Source organism: Tasmannia lanceolata, unplaced genomic scaffold, assembly GCF_043159265.1.
Source record: "Tasmannia lanceolata isolate RefF3 unplaced genomic scaffold, GAP_Taslan_0.1 ptg000003l, whole genome shotgun sequence".
Lineage (NCBI taxonomy): Eukaryota > Viridiplantae > Streptophyta > Magnoliopsida > Canellales > Winteraceae > Tasmannia > Tasmannia lanceolata.
Window position 1 is genome coordinate 12,101,854 of NW_027518680.1, and position 14,750 is coordinate 12,116,603.

The window sequence follows — 14,750 nt, forward strand, 5'->3', positions numbered from 1 at the left end:
CTCGTTATCAAAACATGGTAGTGCAAATCAATAGCTTAATCTACATTGCTACTCTCTACGTATGAAATAGTACGTAGTTTTTCGTCCTTTGGATACATAACATAATGAAGAAAAGGCTTTATCGGGAATTTATTGCCAACATGTTATTAACTTTATAAATTCACTCTTAGTGGAAATATATTGATTACCCATAAGTTAAATTAACTTGTCATTATGTGAAAAACCAGTTTTATTCTTTTTTTTCCCACACCCTGTTTTTTTACTATAAAAAAACTTGTATTTATTTTTCACGATCTTAGAGTTCTTATAAATTCCAAGGTAAAATTGAAATAGGTAAGTATTGTTGAACCCAGCTGCAGTCCTATCAGCTACTTAATATCTCTATTGTGAAACGCCCTGCTTTTTATTGTGATGGGAAAGCTCATCTTTGCACCTCCTTTACTTGATATTGATACTCCTTTCATTTGATGTTCTATCAGCTTCCCTCTAGAGGTGCAACTTGGGCCGTGTTGGGTCAGGTTGAAAATTGAAACCAACCCTAACATGACCCTCAGGTTGAAGAGGGTCAACCCTAACCATTCCCATCTAGTCTGATTTTATAAATCGGACTAGATGGGTTGGCCTTGGGTTGAAAATAAAAATAAAATAAAATAATAATAATAATAATAACTTGATGAAATGCCAACCCAACCCGAGCCGAAATTGGGTTAAAACTGTAAGGTTCAGGTTGAGCCCGGCCCAAGTTACACCCCTAATTCCCTTCAATAGTTAGAAAATTCTCCCATTGAAACAATCCACAATCTTTCGTGTGCCACGATACGAACTTTAAGAAAGTTCAGAAGAATTCTGAAATTCTCACATTTATCAAATTAAATGGGATTTTTTTGAATTAAAAGAAAATTTTGTATATTATTTGTAAAGCTCCATAGAAATTCAGAAATATCAACCTTCTGAGTCACTATAAAGAACAATTAATACAATTTCATTTGAGAACATTATACCATGCATGCTGTATGCATGTCACTTGGAAGAACAAAACTTAGATTTCATTTTTCCTGTTGGGAAGATTACAGAGACGGAACCAAAGATGAAAAAAACATTTTCCAAAGGATCAAAGGTCAATTTGACCTTTCTGAAATTTAGATATACCAAGTGATCATGATTATTTAGAAAAGAATAGCTTAGTAAGAGCCTAGAACTATGAAGCCTAGAGACTTACAGGAACACGAAGGCCATCATAGCTCAGTTGAACATCCAAACCTTCTGTCTCCATCAACTTTGCGAGATCTTCGTTCACTTTATCATGGTCCATAAGATGCATCATCCCTTCAGATACAGAACAATTTTTTTCCAAAATTATGATCTTTTACTTGTTTAAGCAAATCTGGAATAATTTCAGCATAACTTACAAAAGAAACAAGTGCCATATGTGTTGCACAAGAAAGGTCAAATTGATTGTAAAAGTTGAACATGGCATCATCATAGCTCAGTTGAATTAAGAGGCCTTTAGGTCTTTTCTTCTTTTTCTTTTCCTTTTTTTGTCCTTCACTTTTCTTCTCTTTCTTTTTTCCTTTTTTCTTTTTTGAGTTATAGAATAGCAAATAGAATATCTAAACTATATGTGATGGGAAAATTTGGATTGCCATGTTCAATCCCACAAGAAAAAATGTCATTACAAATGTAAATTGCTTAATAGCTATTAAATATCTCATAAATGTAAATTTCTCACTAGCTATTAAATACCTTATATATACCAAATACAATGGAAAAGGTTGGGTTGCTATCCCAACTCCCCTATGCTATTTTAAACCTAATAAATGTAAATTTTCCTTTTAACTCATAAATTTCTCACATCTTTACTTTTACCCCATAAATGGCAGTCATAAAAACATATATTTTGTGCATGAATCATGTTCGAGCATAGCGTGTGCTGTTCTCTTGTTTAAGAGAAAGCCAAAATGTCAAAATCAAAGGGGATATAAGTAAAAATAAGAAGAATAATGAGTGGCATTAACCATGCAACAGTCATTCCAGGAGTCTAACAAGGTCAAATTTAGACTTGTTGAAATACCATGCAACACTAAGTCGCTAAGCCAATCCGGACCGTACTTGGGTGAGTTCTAGACCAAAAATGGGTTTGTAGACATTGTTTTGGAGATGTCTTCTATCTAAACCAGTGTTTAAAAATGTTTAAAAACGTGGATTAGGGTCAAAATGCGGCCAAAAAATTCCTTGTTGACTCGGCGCGGACACGGGAACACGGTTGACACGGTCATAACTCGGGAGAGTCAGAGGAGTTTTTATTGACTCTGTGGGGCAAAATGCAGAGCGCGGTGGCAAAACACGGAACGCAGCCGAGGGAAACAAGGGAGTCGACTCGGGAGAGTCCATGACAACACGGGGGAGGTATAAAACTAGTATCTAGACATGCACAGACCTAACAGGAGCAGTTGTAAATAAGCAAACTTGTGGGGTACGTTGATTTCAAAATGCTGATACTGTTGAATCATTTCTAAACTGCACTTCAATTTATTTCCATAATTTGAAGAAAAGCTATTTCTATTATTTTATTTTTTTTGGTGAAAAACTAAAGTAAAGAAATAATGAAACCAGGATACCAACTGGCAATGACATGGAGATTAGGAGTGATGATGGATATGACCATCCTCCCCCATTTCACACTGGGTGTTTCTGACAGACGTCAAACTATGAGTAAAAAGAACACATTTTATGACAAGAAGTATTCAGCATCATTATGCTAGTTAATGGAAAAGTTGCAGAACGTCGGATTATGTTGTGTCTATTCTCCCCATAGGCCAAGTATGATTAATATATTTGCAAGCAAGAGCCAACATCAAACTCTTGCTTTTGTGAATTGTATTATAATTTATCGGCCTTGAATCAATTTAAACTTTAGAAGCACGAGATAAGATATGTGAGAAATATCATTTCTCCAGATCGCTGTCCATATGCGATTTCTAACAAGAAAAGAAATAAGAAGAAATCAGTCAAAAATTTAAGCTAAAAAACATGCAGTAATGAAAAGTTACAGCCACAACAAAAAGAACTTCCATATAAATAAAAAAACTAAATTAGAGAAAAAGAAGTTGCTAATCTAGAAAAGAATGCTTAGAATAAAATCGAACCAGTAAAAAGTGTTCTCCTTGGTTGAATTTTTCGAACTTCGTCTAAAGCCTGGTAAGATGAGTAAACAAGAATCAGAGTTTGAAAAAGATCCAACAATGAAACTGACATTTCATAAACACCAAAGATGAGATTTACCCTTGGTAGTCCAAAATGCGTAGAAGAAGAACGGTCTGGCCTTAGTGCATCCTGAAGAAATTATTAGACACCTTAATAAATTTATGTTTTCATGAATCTAAAAATCCCTCTTGGGAATAGGAAACTCGAATAAGAAATATCCAGCACCAGAATCAGGATTTCACAGTCCTTGAGGAGCGGATAAGTTTCTTCTGGTATCTCACTAGCATCACTGCATGTGTAAATAAAACATCAGGAACAAAATCTTGATGGAACCAAAAGACAATGTTCACAAAAAAAATGTAACCAAGCATTGGATGCCTAAGGTGTTTAACAGCATTACCTTATGTAACAGACGTTACCAAACCGAAAACCAAGAGAGCGATAACCTTGCCCATGCCATACAGGTAAAGGGGTAACCTAAAGCGGATCATGCATGCATTTTAGAATTTATAAACATATAAAAGATAATAAGATGCATCATTTTAAACTCCGTTCTTTTTATTTAGTAGGAAAACATGTCGGGAAGTTCTTAAATCATACATCTTGCTGTAAATTCCACTGGGTGAAGACATGAGTTGCTCACTTTCATGTCATGTGATTTACTTTTTTTTAATCTGCAAGGGAAATGCATTACCTTTTGTAGTCTAAATGGTTCAACCCCCTCAGGGTGACTACTTCCAAGCATGATTTCTTCATATTAAGTGAAAATTCCAACGATACAAATGGCATAGTAAGCATACTCCAAGAAGTATGTTAAGGCCCCACGTCTGATGTAAAGTTTTAGGCTTTTGGAATTCATATAGGGCTACCAGAAAAATATCTCGAGTAAATGTAGCACTCCTTGATTTAGTTCTCATGTTTGTTGTAATGTAGAGGTACTACCTAGTCAGTTAGTCATGTAATAAAACATGCCTTAATAGTATGAGTTTTTTCTTGAGAATAAATTTTTTTTATAAGCAGCCGCAACCACCCCCCCCCCCCCCCCCCCCCGGTGCGCGGTCCAAAGTAGCCAAGGAATCTGAAAGAGGCGTATAAGAGCTTCAAAACACACCGAACTATCGCCATCGCTCAACAATGACCACATAGTCGTATAGCTGGCATCGAGTGGGAGACAAACAGCACTCAGGAAAGCTCGATTTATGAAGTTGTGATAGCTATTCCTATCTTTAGAAGACATTTGTATGTTTCCTGATTATGCACTAAAAGCAAGTATATGACTAATCCAATAGCATTCAGATCTGAGAGAACCAATTTGATCTCACAAATTTGGATGATAGAATCACTACTCAATACATTGGCAATGCTCCCTTTGGGAAAATCCAGAGGAAAAAGTTTGAGAAATAGACACAGCAAAAAGGTTGAGAAACCCTTTTCCCTTGCATTGTGAAGTTTAATTGATATACAACTCTCCTAAAGGGAACCATTTTGTCCATAAGACCTTGAAGATACAATTGTGCCGTGCTGTAACTAGTTTTATGCAAAGAATGCAATGAATCCCAAAGGCCAATTGCATGTAAATACTTTGCGTCTAAACACAATTAGAGCACAATAATGTCTGATGAATTTCACAAATACACATGATCAACTATGATTGTCTATTGACTTCTTCAAATGTTTGTAATATATTAAAAAAATCATTTGTAAATTGTAATTAATTTCTTAATTGTTATAATGGAGAGTGTCCAATTTGGTTGATACTTGATAGCTAGCATGTCATGTATAAAACAAAATTATGGTCATGGATAGACTCATTGGTTATAGCATGGTTTAGAAACTGGGCAATTCAACTAGAGAAACGCTTTAGTTGACTCGGATTAGTCCGCACAATAATGTCTGATGAATTTCACAAATACACATGATCAACTATGATTGTCTACCGACTTCTTCAAATGTTTGTAATATATTAAAAAATCATTTGTAAATTGTAATTAATGTCTTAATTGTTATAATGGAGAGTGTCCATTTTGGTTGATACTTAGCTAGCATGTCATGTTGTGGACCCCGATCCGGAGGACGGTGGGCGAGGGATACGAATCCCACGCCGATCCTCTAAGATCTCCACAATGTGAAGGAGAGCTCTACCAAGGAACCCTCGAAATGATGCCACTCACAGCATGGGTGGCGATATAAATGAGATACCTCTCGATTCAAGGACCAGCCCGGAACCAAGATGTACCTATAACAAAGAAGAGTCGCCATCCAAGGAAGTAGGCCCTGGATCCCATGAAATACTCCGTTGCACCGGATAACCAGAGATACAAAAGTCTGTGCCTGATGACGAATGGGGAAGGTATTAAGCGCCCCCAATTCGCCCACCGTCCTCCGGATTGGGGTCCACAGGCTGGAAGTAGGCCCTGTAAAGGGGCCACGCTACGTCGTCGCCCATCCCAAAACCCGATAAAACGTCGGAAAACCGATAAAACCGGCAAACCACGATCAAAATCGGAAATGAAATGAAAAGAAGGCTCCGAGTGACCTGGCAATCACCATACTTGCCCATTTTGGTTTTTGTATTTTGGGGAAAAGCTTGAAAGATATTTTTAGATGCTGAAATGATTTTTTTGAAGGGTTTAACTGATTTTATTGAAAAGTTTGACTGAACTTGGGACGAAAATCCCAAGCTGCCTACGTACCCTGTGGAAAGGGATCAAGCCAACGTAGTTCGAAACAGCTTTTCGAAAAACGCTTTGAGTGTTTTTTGATGTTTTTTGGATTTTTGTTATTTGATCTTTATGTATTTTTTTATCCCTTTTGATTGAAAGGGGGTTTTGGCTCAAGAGGTTGTCGTCCGTCATCGCCTATACCCGACGAGTGTTCCCAAAATCGATGGGGATCCCGAAATGCAAGGAGAATCCCAAGGAACGTGTGAAAAGATGAACCCGAAGAAGGAAAGAAATTAATCCCTAACCCTATAGAAAATGATCATCTCGGAGAGGAAGGAACCCTTGAGTCCTGTAAAAAAGGACGGCCTCCAAGAAGGGAAAATCCCTAAGCCTATGAGAAATGGTGGGATAAGCAAAGAGACATGAAGGGGGAAGGGATGGCTCAAGAAACATCCCGTCATCGCCTCAACCCGACAGAGAACTCTTGAAAGCCATTGAAGATATCAAACATTGAAATTAACTCCAAATTTCAATGAAGTTCCTTTTGGGCTTATAAAACAAACTAGTCATGCCCCGACATCCGTAATTCCCCATGGTCAAAATCAGCTGCTATAAAATAGGATAAAGGTCAAATTAAATGATCTAAAACCTTTATCCGAACTTTCAACCTCATCCCAACAGCCACAACAGATCCCATCCATTTTATAGCACCCAAAAACCCATTTATCAATTCACCTTGATCTATGCTCTAAATGCAAGCTAAAAATGGGGATAGATGTTACCTGAATCGCTGTCCGAGATAGAATCAAGATCCATTCTGCGAAATCCCCTCGCCGTTGCCGCAAGAAATAAATGAACAAATGACAAGAGTTTCAGCTACAGTGGGGTGGTTAGATCCAAGGTAATTGGGTTTAATGATGATAGGGAATAAAGATGGTGGTTGGATTTAACGAAAAAGAAGGTTTATAACCATGGGGATAGCTGCAAATGGGGGAAATATTGGGAAAGAGAGATGATGATGGTAGAGGTTTTGAAATGGGTTTCCAAGATATGTTGGAGAATATGAAGGTGTGAGATGGGTTTCAAGAGGGAAAAGATGGGTTGGAATCAATGGAGGGTTAGAGGAGGTAGGACACATGTGCAATGGGTTTGGGGATTTAAAAAAATGAAAATCTGTTGAGAGATGCTCATGGAAGTGGAGATGGCCGGCCGGATTCCGGGTGGAGGCGACGAGGAGGTTGGGGAAGATGATCGGCCTTCCCCTCTCTCTCTCTCTCTCTCTGGATTTTCTCTCTGTTTCTCTTTTTTTTTAGATGAAAAGGAAAAGGGGTTTAAGGGTGGCTGAGATGTAGGATGGTGGAGATGGAGATGCAAATGAGGGTGGGTTGCAGAGATTGGAAATGGAGATGGGTTTTGAGTTTTGGACTTGGGTTTTCGAAGTGGGTTTGGGGTGGAAATGGGTTTCGGTTTTGGAGGTGGTGGTTGGAGAAGATGAGGGTGGAAGAGGGTTTTCGAAGTGGGTTTGTGGTAGTCGGTGGTGGCTGGTGGTCGGAGAAGACGGGAGTGGTCGAGGGTTTGTAAATAAAAAGGAAAATGGGTTTGATGGTGGCGGCAATAGAGGGGTCAGCTGGAGGAGGAGTGATCGGAGGAGAGGGGTTGGTCGGAGAAGAGGGGTTGGTCGGCGATGGAGAATCCCGATGAGTTTTGAAGAAGGGTTTGGGGTGGATTTGATCGGAGGTTGCAGATGTGGGTTATGGGTTTTAGAAACAAAATCTGCAAAAGGGGTGATGTAGACACCCCATTTTGACCGGACCTGAGTTCGCGTTGCTTGTGCAAAGCCTCGTCAAATCAGTGAGCTGGGGTCCCAAATTGAACCCTAGGGTAGCTTAAGGTCTCCGTAAAATGTCGTCGAGATCCGAGAGCGTTTGCTCAGTGAACGAGCCAAGAGAGTGAGCGCAATGCGGACCGGAAGGGGGGTGAAACATCTGAAAAGGGGGTTGTCCGCAAGAGAAGGAGGCGATTATATCATGTTTGTATAAAGGAAAAAGGGGGTTGAATCAGCCTATTCGGAGCCAAGCCAAGTTCGCGCGCTCAACAAAATTTGTGCGCCCATCAAATGGGTAGTGCGTATATCAGCACCCTTATTCTTAATATATAAAAAAAATCACGAAGAACAAAAAGGAAGATCTCATTTTTTCATCAAACAGAAACAGAGATTAAGAGAGAGAGACCAGATCTAGATCTAGAGAGAACCCTCGTCCGTTTCCCCTCTCCGATCGTCTTCCCCGATTGTCTCCCTACCTCCGATCCGAAGTTGAGAGGGGATTTTTCATTTTTCTCTTCAAAAATTCTCGCAGATAGAGAGAGAGAGAGGGAGAGAGAGAGAATGGGAGATCGGAAAAAGGGGTTTCCAGATCTTCTTCTCCGGCTAAGCTCGTCGGAGCTCCGGCCGAGAGATTTTGTCTTTTTCCTTCTTATATTCTCCATCCAAGTTGCTTTTTCCTCATTTTAAACCCAAAATCCCAATTTATCTTGTGCAGATCTGATTTTTTTTCTTTTATAAAACCTTAGGTATAAGCTTTTACTTGCCAAAGATCTCAGATCTGTTAGTTTTGCTTTGAAAATTTAGCTTTACCTCTTCATAGCTAGCATTGGTCTTTCATAAACCTTAGATCTAATATCTTTTAGTTCCGATTCAATCTCTTTTGGATAAGAGAGCAAGGTAAGAAAAGAGAGAGAGGAGAGATCTGGTAGGGGAATGAAAGAGATCTGAGAAACGAATCAGATCTCAGATTTGAGAGAGTTAGAAGGCAAGAAGAAGAAAAGGATTTTCTCATTTTCGTGAGAAATTCCAGAGAGCATCGGAGAGAAGGGAGAGAGCTAGGGAGATCTCTTAATTAGAAATTAGAGAGTGGGAGAGGGTTTTCAGAATTTCTGTGGAAGGAAGAAAAGGGATGAGACCATTGATCGGTCTCTTGGAGCTCTAATTCCGTGATTTTCGCTACTCCGGCGATTGTGCCGTAATCAATATTCCTCAGATTCGGTTATTATTCATTCCGGTGATCTCAAGCTGGTTGCAACCCTCGGTTCTCCAATCCGGTAACTCAGCCCATTTCAATTCACTCCCTACGATTGCGTGCTTGTTTTCCTTGTGTTGGATATTTTATACCAAAAGGGTTTGGGTCTTCTGCTGTTCTTTTTTTTTTTTTTTTTCTGTTTGCTTTGCATATGTAATGCCTGATGATGTTGTTCTTCTCTTTTCTTTTTTTATGCTTCGTTGAATTTCACTATGGTCATTCAATTTCACTTCATGAAAGTATCCACGATTGTTTTACATGGGCCCTTTCTTCCTCGAATTGGTTATTAAGAACATGGGAAATAGTTTTATACATATGCTGTTCATTTGGATTTGAAACTTTGCTCATTTTTTGTTGTCTGCAAAATGGAATTGTTTAATTGAATTTCAGAGTTATTCATAATTCTGTTACAGGGTTTTCTAGCATTATGGCATTGATTCGTGGGTTTGGATGCCAATTTGATCTTTGAATGTGAGATGAAAATATAAGATTCTATGATGAGTGGCTTGTGGAGTTATTGATGCTTATTTGATGTAGGGAATCAGATGGTTACTCTACTCCATGTCATAAGTATGAGTAATATCTGATTTCACAGGAGACCCCATGTCGAGGGTTTAGTTGTATGAACTATTTGATCTCATTTCCCTACCCCATGTCGTGGGTATTATTTGCTTGTTCTCTTGGATTCTGAAGCATTTGCAGGTTTCTTAAACTTGATACTCCTCGGTACATGTTGGCTTTTTCTCTGTTGAATTAAATTCTTGTTCTCTTATTTTCATTTTTATTTTGTTATTGGAAAGTAATGCATGTTGAATGGATAATAGTGATTAAATGTTTTCTTTGCCCCATGTTGTGGGTGCAAGGGCATAAATTGCCTGATTTTATGTCTTGCTTCTGAAATATCTTTGGTTTTATCAAGCTGAAATCTTAGCACCCTGTGGATTGTCCCCCTCCTCTATTTTCATGAAATCATATATGTCTTGTGGGGCATTATTGCAAGTTATCCTAGAATGGCGTATTGCTCTCTTACAGACTTTCGTCAGATGCTTTTAGGATTTTCATTAGAATTCGAGGCTGTCTTGGTGTTTGATATTCGCATTAAGTTTTTGAGTCTTCCTCTTGTTGTTAAAATCTTCATTGAAGTATGAGATGGCTTTCAGTAGCTTTCCGTAGGGTTCAGGCGATGACGGAATATTTCTTGAGCCAACCCCTTGCCCTTCTTATCATTTTTCATATCGTAGGGTCTTCATAGGGTTTGAGGGGTTTTCTTTCTTTTCGGGATTATTCTTTGCGTTCCTCGGGATCATTTTCGAGTTTCAGGACTCCATCGATTTTGGAAAAATTTCTCTCGGGTATAGAGGGCAATGATAGCGCTAGCTGGAGCCTGCCATTTTAGGAAGGCGTGCTTTGTCTCTTAAGGTGCTCCTCCCTCGGAGGCAAGCCTTGGTCATATTAGAAAACTTAGCCGTAGGAAGCGGGTCTTGCCTCGTTGATAGAACCCTTCTTAAGTTGTATTCCAATTTGTCCCCGCTTTATAGAGTGTTAGAGAGTCTTTGACTCATTTATCCTTTTTAGTGGTAGTATTAGAGAGTCTTTGACTCATTCCTCCTTTAAGTTGTAGTATTAGAGAGCCTTTGGCTCACTCGTCCTTTGGTTGGCATTGTTAGAGAGTCTTTGACTCACTCGTCCTTTGGATGGAATTGTTAGAGAGCCTCTGTTTCAGTTGTGCTCCTCCCTTGGTATTATCTGTTAGGAGTTTCTCCTTAGTATTGTCGTCGCTCTTGTTTGTTATGGACTAGCACAGTCTCATTAGAGCTTTACCTTTTAGGATTTTATATCGTTGTCTTTATCCTTGATCATTAGTTTACCTTGTTTAGGGGTTTCCCCTATTTGCCCTAGGGTTTGGCCATAGGGTTTTGCTTTGTGTATTCCCTTAGGTTTTTGACCAAAAGGGTAAAAATGCTTAAAAATCCAAAAAACACTTAAAACATTTTAAAAATCCAAAAAACATCAGAAATTCGAAATCCAAAAATATTGGAAAAGCTTTAAAATCTAAAAAAACATTAGAATATTTGAAAACTCAAAAATATTAGAAATTTAAAACATCAAAAACATTTAAAAATCTTAAAAAATCAAAAGGGTTAAATGTTTTAGAAGTAGTAATTAGGAGAGTTCGATTCGAACTACGTTGGCTTGATCCTCTTCCGAGGTACGTAGTGCAGTCCAGCCAAACTTTTGTAAATAGCATTTTTTTAAATCTTTTGAATAATCAACCTTTAAAACCTTGTTTTCAAAAGATCTTCCTCTAGAGTTCAAGAGTTTCTCCTAGATAGAGAGTTTCAGAGTTAGGAGTTTCTTTTGATAGGTTGTTTGTTTGTTTATTTGTTGTGTGCTTGTTTTAGAGTTAGGGGTCTGTCCTAGAGTTATAGGAGCGCCTCCGTCCGGTCAGTCGGCGATCCACATCACCGAGTGATGACTAGAATAGGATACGCTAGTCCACCCTTTGTTTTCCTTAGGAAACACAGCCTAGTTACACATAGGTTGTAGGAACCACCTGCATTAGCCTAGTGCTAATCTGCATTTAGTTAGGGCATATAGGGTGTCCTAAAATCCACAATTCACTGGAATTTAAATAATCGTACAATAAACTTTAATAATTGGTCCGGTCTTTTAGATCGAGTCTAGGATAGAGGTCTAGGTGTCTTAGGCATCCTAGCTTAGAATAGGCGCGAAGAACTACGTTGCCTTGATTCTCGTGGAGGCGGGGATACGTAGGCTTCTTTGGATGAATACCAGACCATCCGAAGACTCGGGCTAATCATTTAGAGTCTTAGGATTTGTTGTGTAGTTATTGTATTTTTTTGATGTGTTTTCTTATTTTCTTGTACTGATCCTATACCTTTAGCTATAGCTTGCATGTGTTTGCACATCAGAACTTAGACACCCATAAGGCATGTCACTCATAACCTAGCTATGCTTAGATGACACATCTTTCGTTTTATTTTATGTGTGCTTATTATCTTTTTCCTCAGGAAATGCATGTTTAGGTAGACGACTCCCGATGATTGTTCCCATTTCACATGATTTTTACCCAAACTTCTTTGGAGTTAATGAAAATGGCATAAGAGACCAAGTGCTTGCACTCGGACGAATTGTGGGTGCTCTTCAGACATTCTCCATTCGTAACTAGGCACGAACCCATATATATTTCTGGTTATCCATTGCACATAGGATTTGATTTTAGGGTTCCATGGCATATCCATGGATGGCGACTCTGAGTTTATTTTAGGTATGTCTCGGTTTCGAGCCTTGGCTCCGGATCAAGACATATCTCTTTCTTTTTATATCGCCACTCGTGCTATGCTATGAGGGTGGCATCCGTTTTGAGAGTTCCTTGGCAGAGCTCTCCATTCACGTGGATGATCCAGAGGATGGTGTTAGGGACCCGTTCCCTTGCCGCTCCTCGGATCGGGGTCCACAGGTGAGAAGGATGGTGAATAGAGGCGATGGTGGTGGTGGTTGTCGGAGTTGCAGAGGTGGTGGTGGGATGTAGTTAGTGGTTGTGGAATGGGATTATGGTGGCCGGTGGTGGCTGGTGGTCGGAGAAGATGGGTTTGAGAAGATGAGGTTGGATGATGGTGGCTATGGGTCGTGGAGGAGGATGGGGCGAAGGTGGAGGTGGCAATGGAGGCCGGAAGATGGACGGAAGATGGCCGCTCCCCTCTCCCTCTCTATTCTCTCTTGCGGCTGCAGAAAATGAGGTCCCCCTCTTTTCAGAAAATGGGATCTCCCTAAACCCTAATTCGATGGGGGTTTTGTAAAGGAAAGTGATAAATTTGCACCCCCCCATTCTCCCTGGTACAGCCCTTCTCAAGTGCATTATGACCACTCTTTTACACAACCAGGGGGTGGCTTAGGGTAGAGAAAATGGTTTCTTCTTTTCTTTTCTTTGCAAATGAGAACTGTTACTAGCACTCCCTTTCTTGCTAATTCACCCCCTTTTCTTGCCTAACTAGGGAAATGATATTGACACATCCATGCTTAATTTTTGCGCAAACTCGACTTGTCTTTTTTTCATGTTATCCTCTTACAGGGCACCTTGGGAACAGTGATGACCATTGACGATTTTTTTTAAACACCGAGACGAGAAACAAGATGGGCTAGCGAAGATGCTATTTGGAGCTTAGTGGTATAAATGAGAGAGTGTTAATACCAAAACTCACAGGTATCGCGTTTTAAGGCTCGATTCTTTGGGAATTTGGGGTTCAGTTTAGGAACTTGATATTTGATTATGGGAAACTCTAAATTTGGTTTCAGAACTCAGGTTTCGGGATTTATTCAAAAATTTTCTGGAAATACGGACTAGGTCAAAATGGGGTGTCTACACATGTATAAAACAAAATTATGGTCATGGATAGACTCATTGGATATAGCATGGTTTGGAAACAGGGCAATTCAACTAGAGAAACACTTTAGTTGACTCGGATTAGTCCCTATCCTGTTCTAACTCAGTCCTGTGCCTGCCTAACCTGATCTAATTTGATATAGCAGGACTTACCATTTTCTTTTTACGTTCACAATTTTTGTAACTTTATCATTTTCAAATGAAGATTAACGAGTTATAAGCCCCACTTAAAATTTCAGCAATCCTAATCTTAGTGTTTTTTTACCTAATTTTCTTATTTATTCTTCTTTTTTTATATTTCCATTCAATTTCAATACATTAAGAATGTGTGTTTAGTACTTGTTAGATCTTTTGTTGGGATAAGTCGAAAAAAAAATGACTTGTGCATGTCGGAAAGCACCCAATTTTCATGAATAAACCGAAATCCAGATCAGGTTGGGAATAAAGATAGGAAGGAGAGTGTAATTTTATAGATAAACCATGAATTTCCTCACCTTAAGATTATGAACAGTGAAGGGTTTCTCCGTTATGATATTAAAATGCAAATCAGAGACTGCAGCACCGGGTGTGACGACACTAGTGTCCACTAAATAATAATGAGTTTTCTTCATCACCTGAAACAATTCCAGTAACAATGCCTGATCAGATATGAGATGGAAGAAAATGATTTAAGAATTTGTAAACTCCCTTGCAACCAGAGCAAATTTGCAAGGTGCCTCCCACTCGTTAATTTTTTTTAAATGATGCAAATATAACTTGGCTAGATGACTTTGGATTACATAAACTAACCAGATCTAATATAGTGGAAGAATTAACATACATAACGTGAATAAACCATTTATAAACACCAGCCAGATGAGTTTGGGATTAATGTTAGTGAATTGGTCAAATCCATCAAACATTATCTTTTAAGTAATAGGATTTTTTTTTCTCAATTTGAGAAATAAGTAATGGGAAGTTATGTCACTTCTAGGTTTCCCCCTTTAGTTGAACATAGATAAGAAACAAAGTTATTACTGTTATTAAATTAATTGTTGGTTGATTATGTATAAGAGCCTAAACAAAAGGGAAAAGTAAAAAGTTATGTCACTTCTAGGTTTCGCCCATTTTGTTGAACATAGATAACAAACAAAGTTACTACTGTTATCTAATTGACTGTTTCTTGATTACACATAAGAGCCTAAACAAAAGGGAAAAGAAAAAAAGTAGAGAAAGACGAATGCATCTTGTATTCCAGTACAAGTGTAGAAACCACAATAAATTTACCCTTAGGGCCCGTTTGGATGCCGAGAAGATTTTGATTTGGAATTCTCACATTTGCAGCCCTTTTTGTGTTGACATTTGGATCCCGATCAAATCCTTGAATTTCCAATTCAGCGACTGACAGTGAAAAAAATCAGA

At 38.8% G+C, this 14,750-nt stretch overlaps 1 protein-coding gene across 2 annotated transcripts in view; it reads right to left on the bottom strand.

The window, feature by feature from the left end:
• Positions 1–963: 963 nt before the first annotated feature.
• Positions 964–14,750, bottom strand: part of LOC143851389 (Metallo-hydrolase/oxidoreductase superfamily protein) — a 44,997-nt gene continuing 31,210 nt past the window's right edge. The window contains exons 7-12 of one of the 2 annotated variants that reach the window (XM_077360801.1): positions 13,844–13,963; positions 3,605–3,681; positions 3,430–3,493; positions 3,283–3,333; positions 3,147–3,195; positions 964–1,326 (exon numbers count right to left, since the gene is read on the bottom strand). In XM_077360801.1, coding sequence (XP_077216916.1) covers positions 1,208–1,326; positions 3,147–3,195; positions 3,283–3,333; positions 3,430–3,493; positions 3,605–3,681; positions 13,844–13,963 — 480 coding nt within the window. In that variant the 3' untranslated portion in view covers positions 964–1,207. The remainder of the gene's footprint in view (positions 1,327–3,146; positions 3,196–3,282; positions 3,334–3,429; positions 3,494–3,604; positions 3,682–13,843; positions 13,964–14,750) is intronic. The other variant, XM_077360808.1, reaches the window with a different exon arrangement.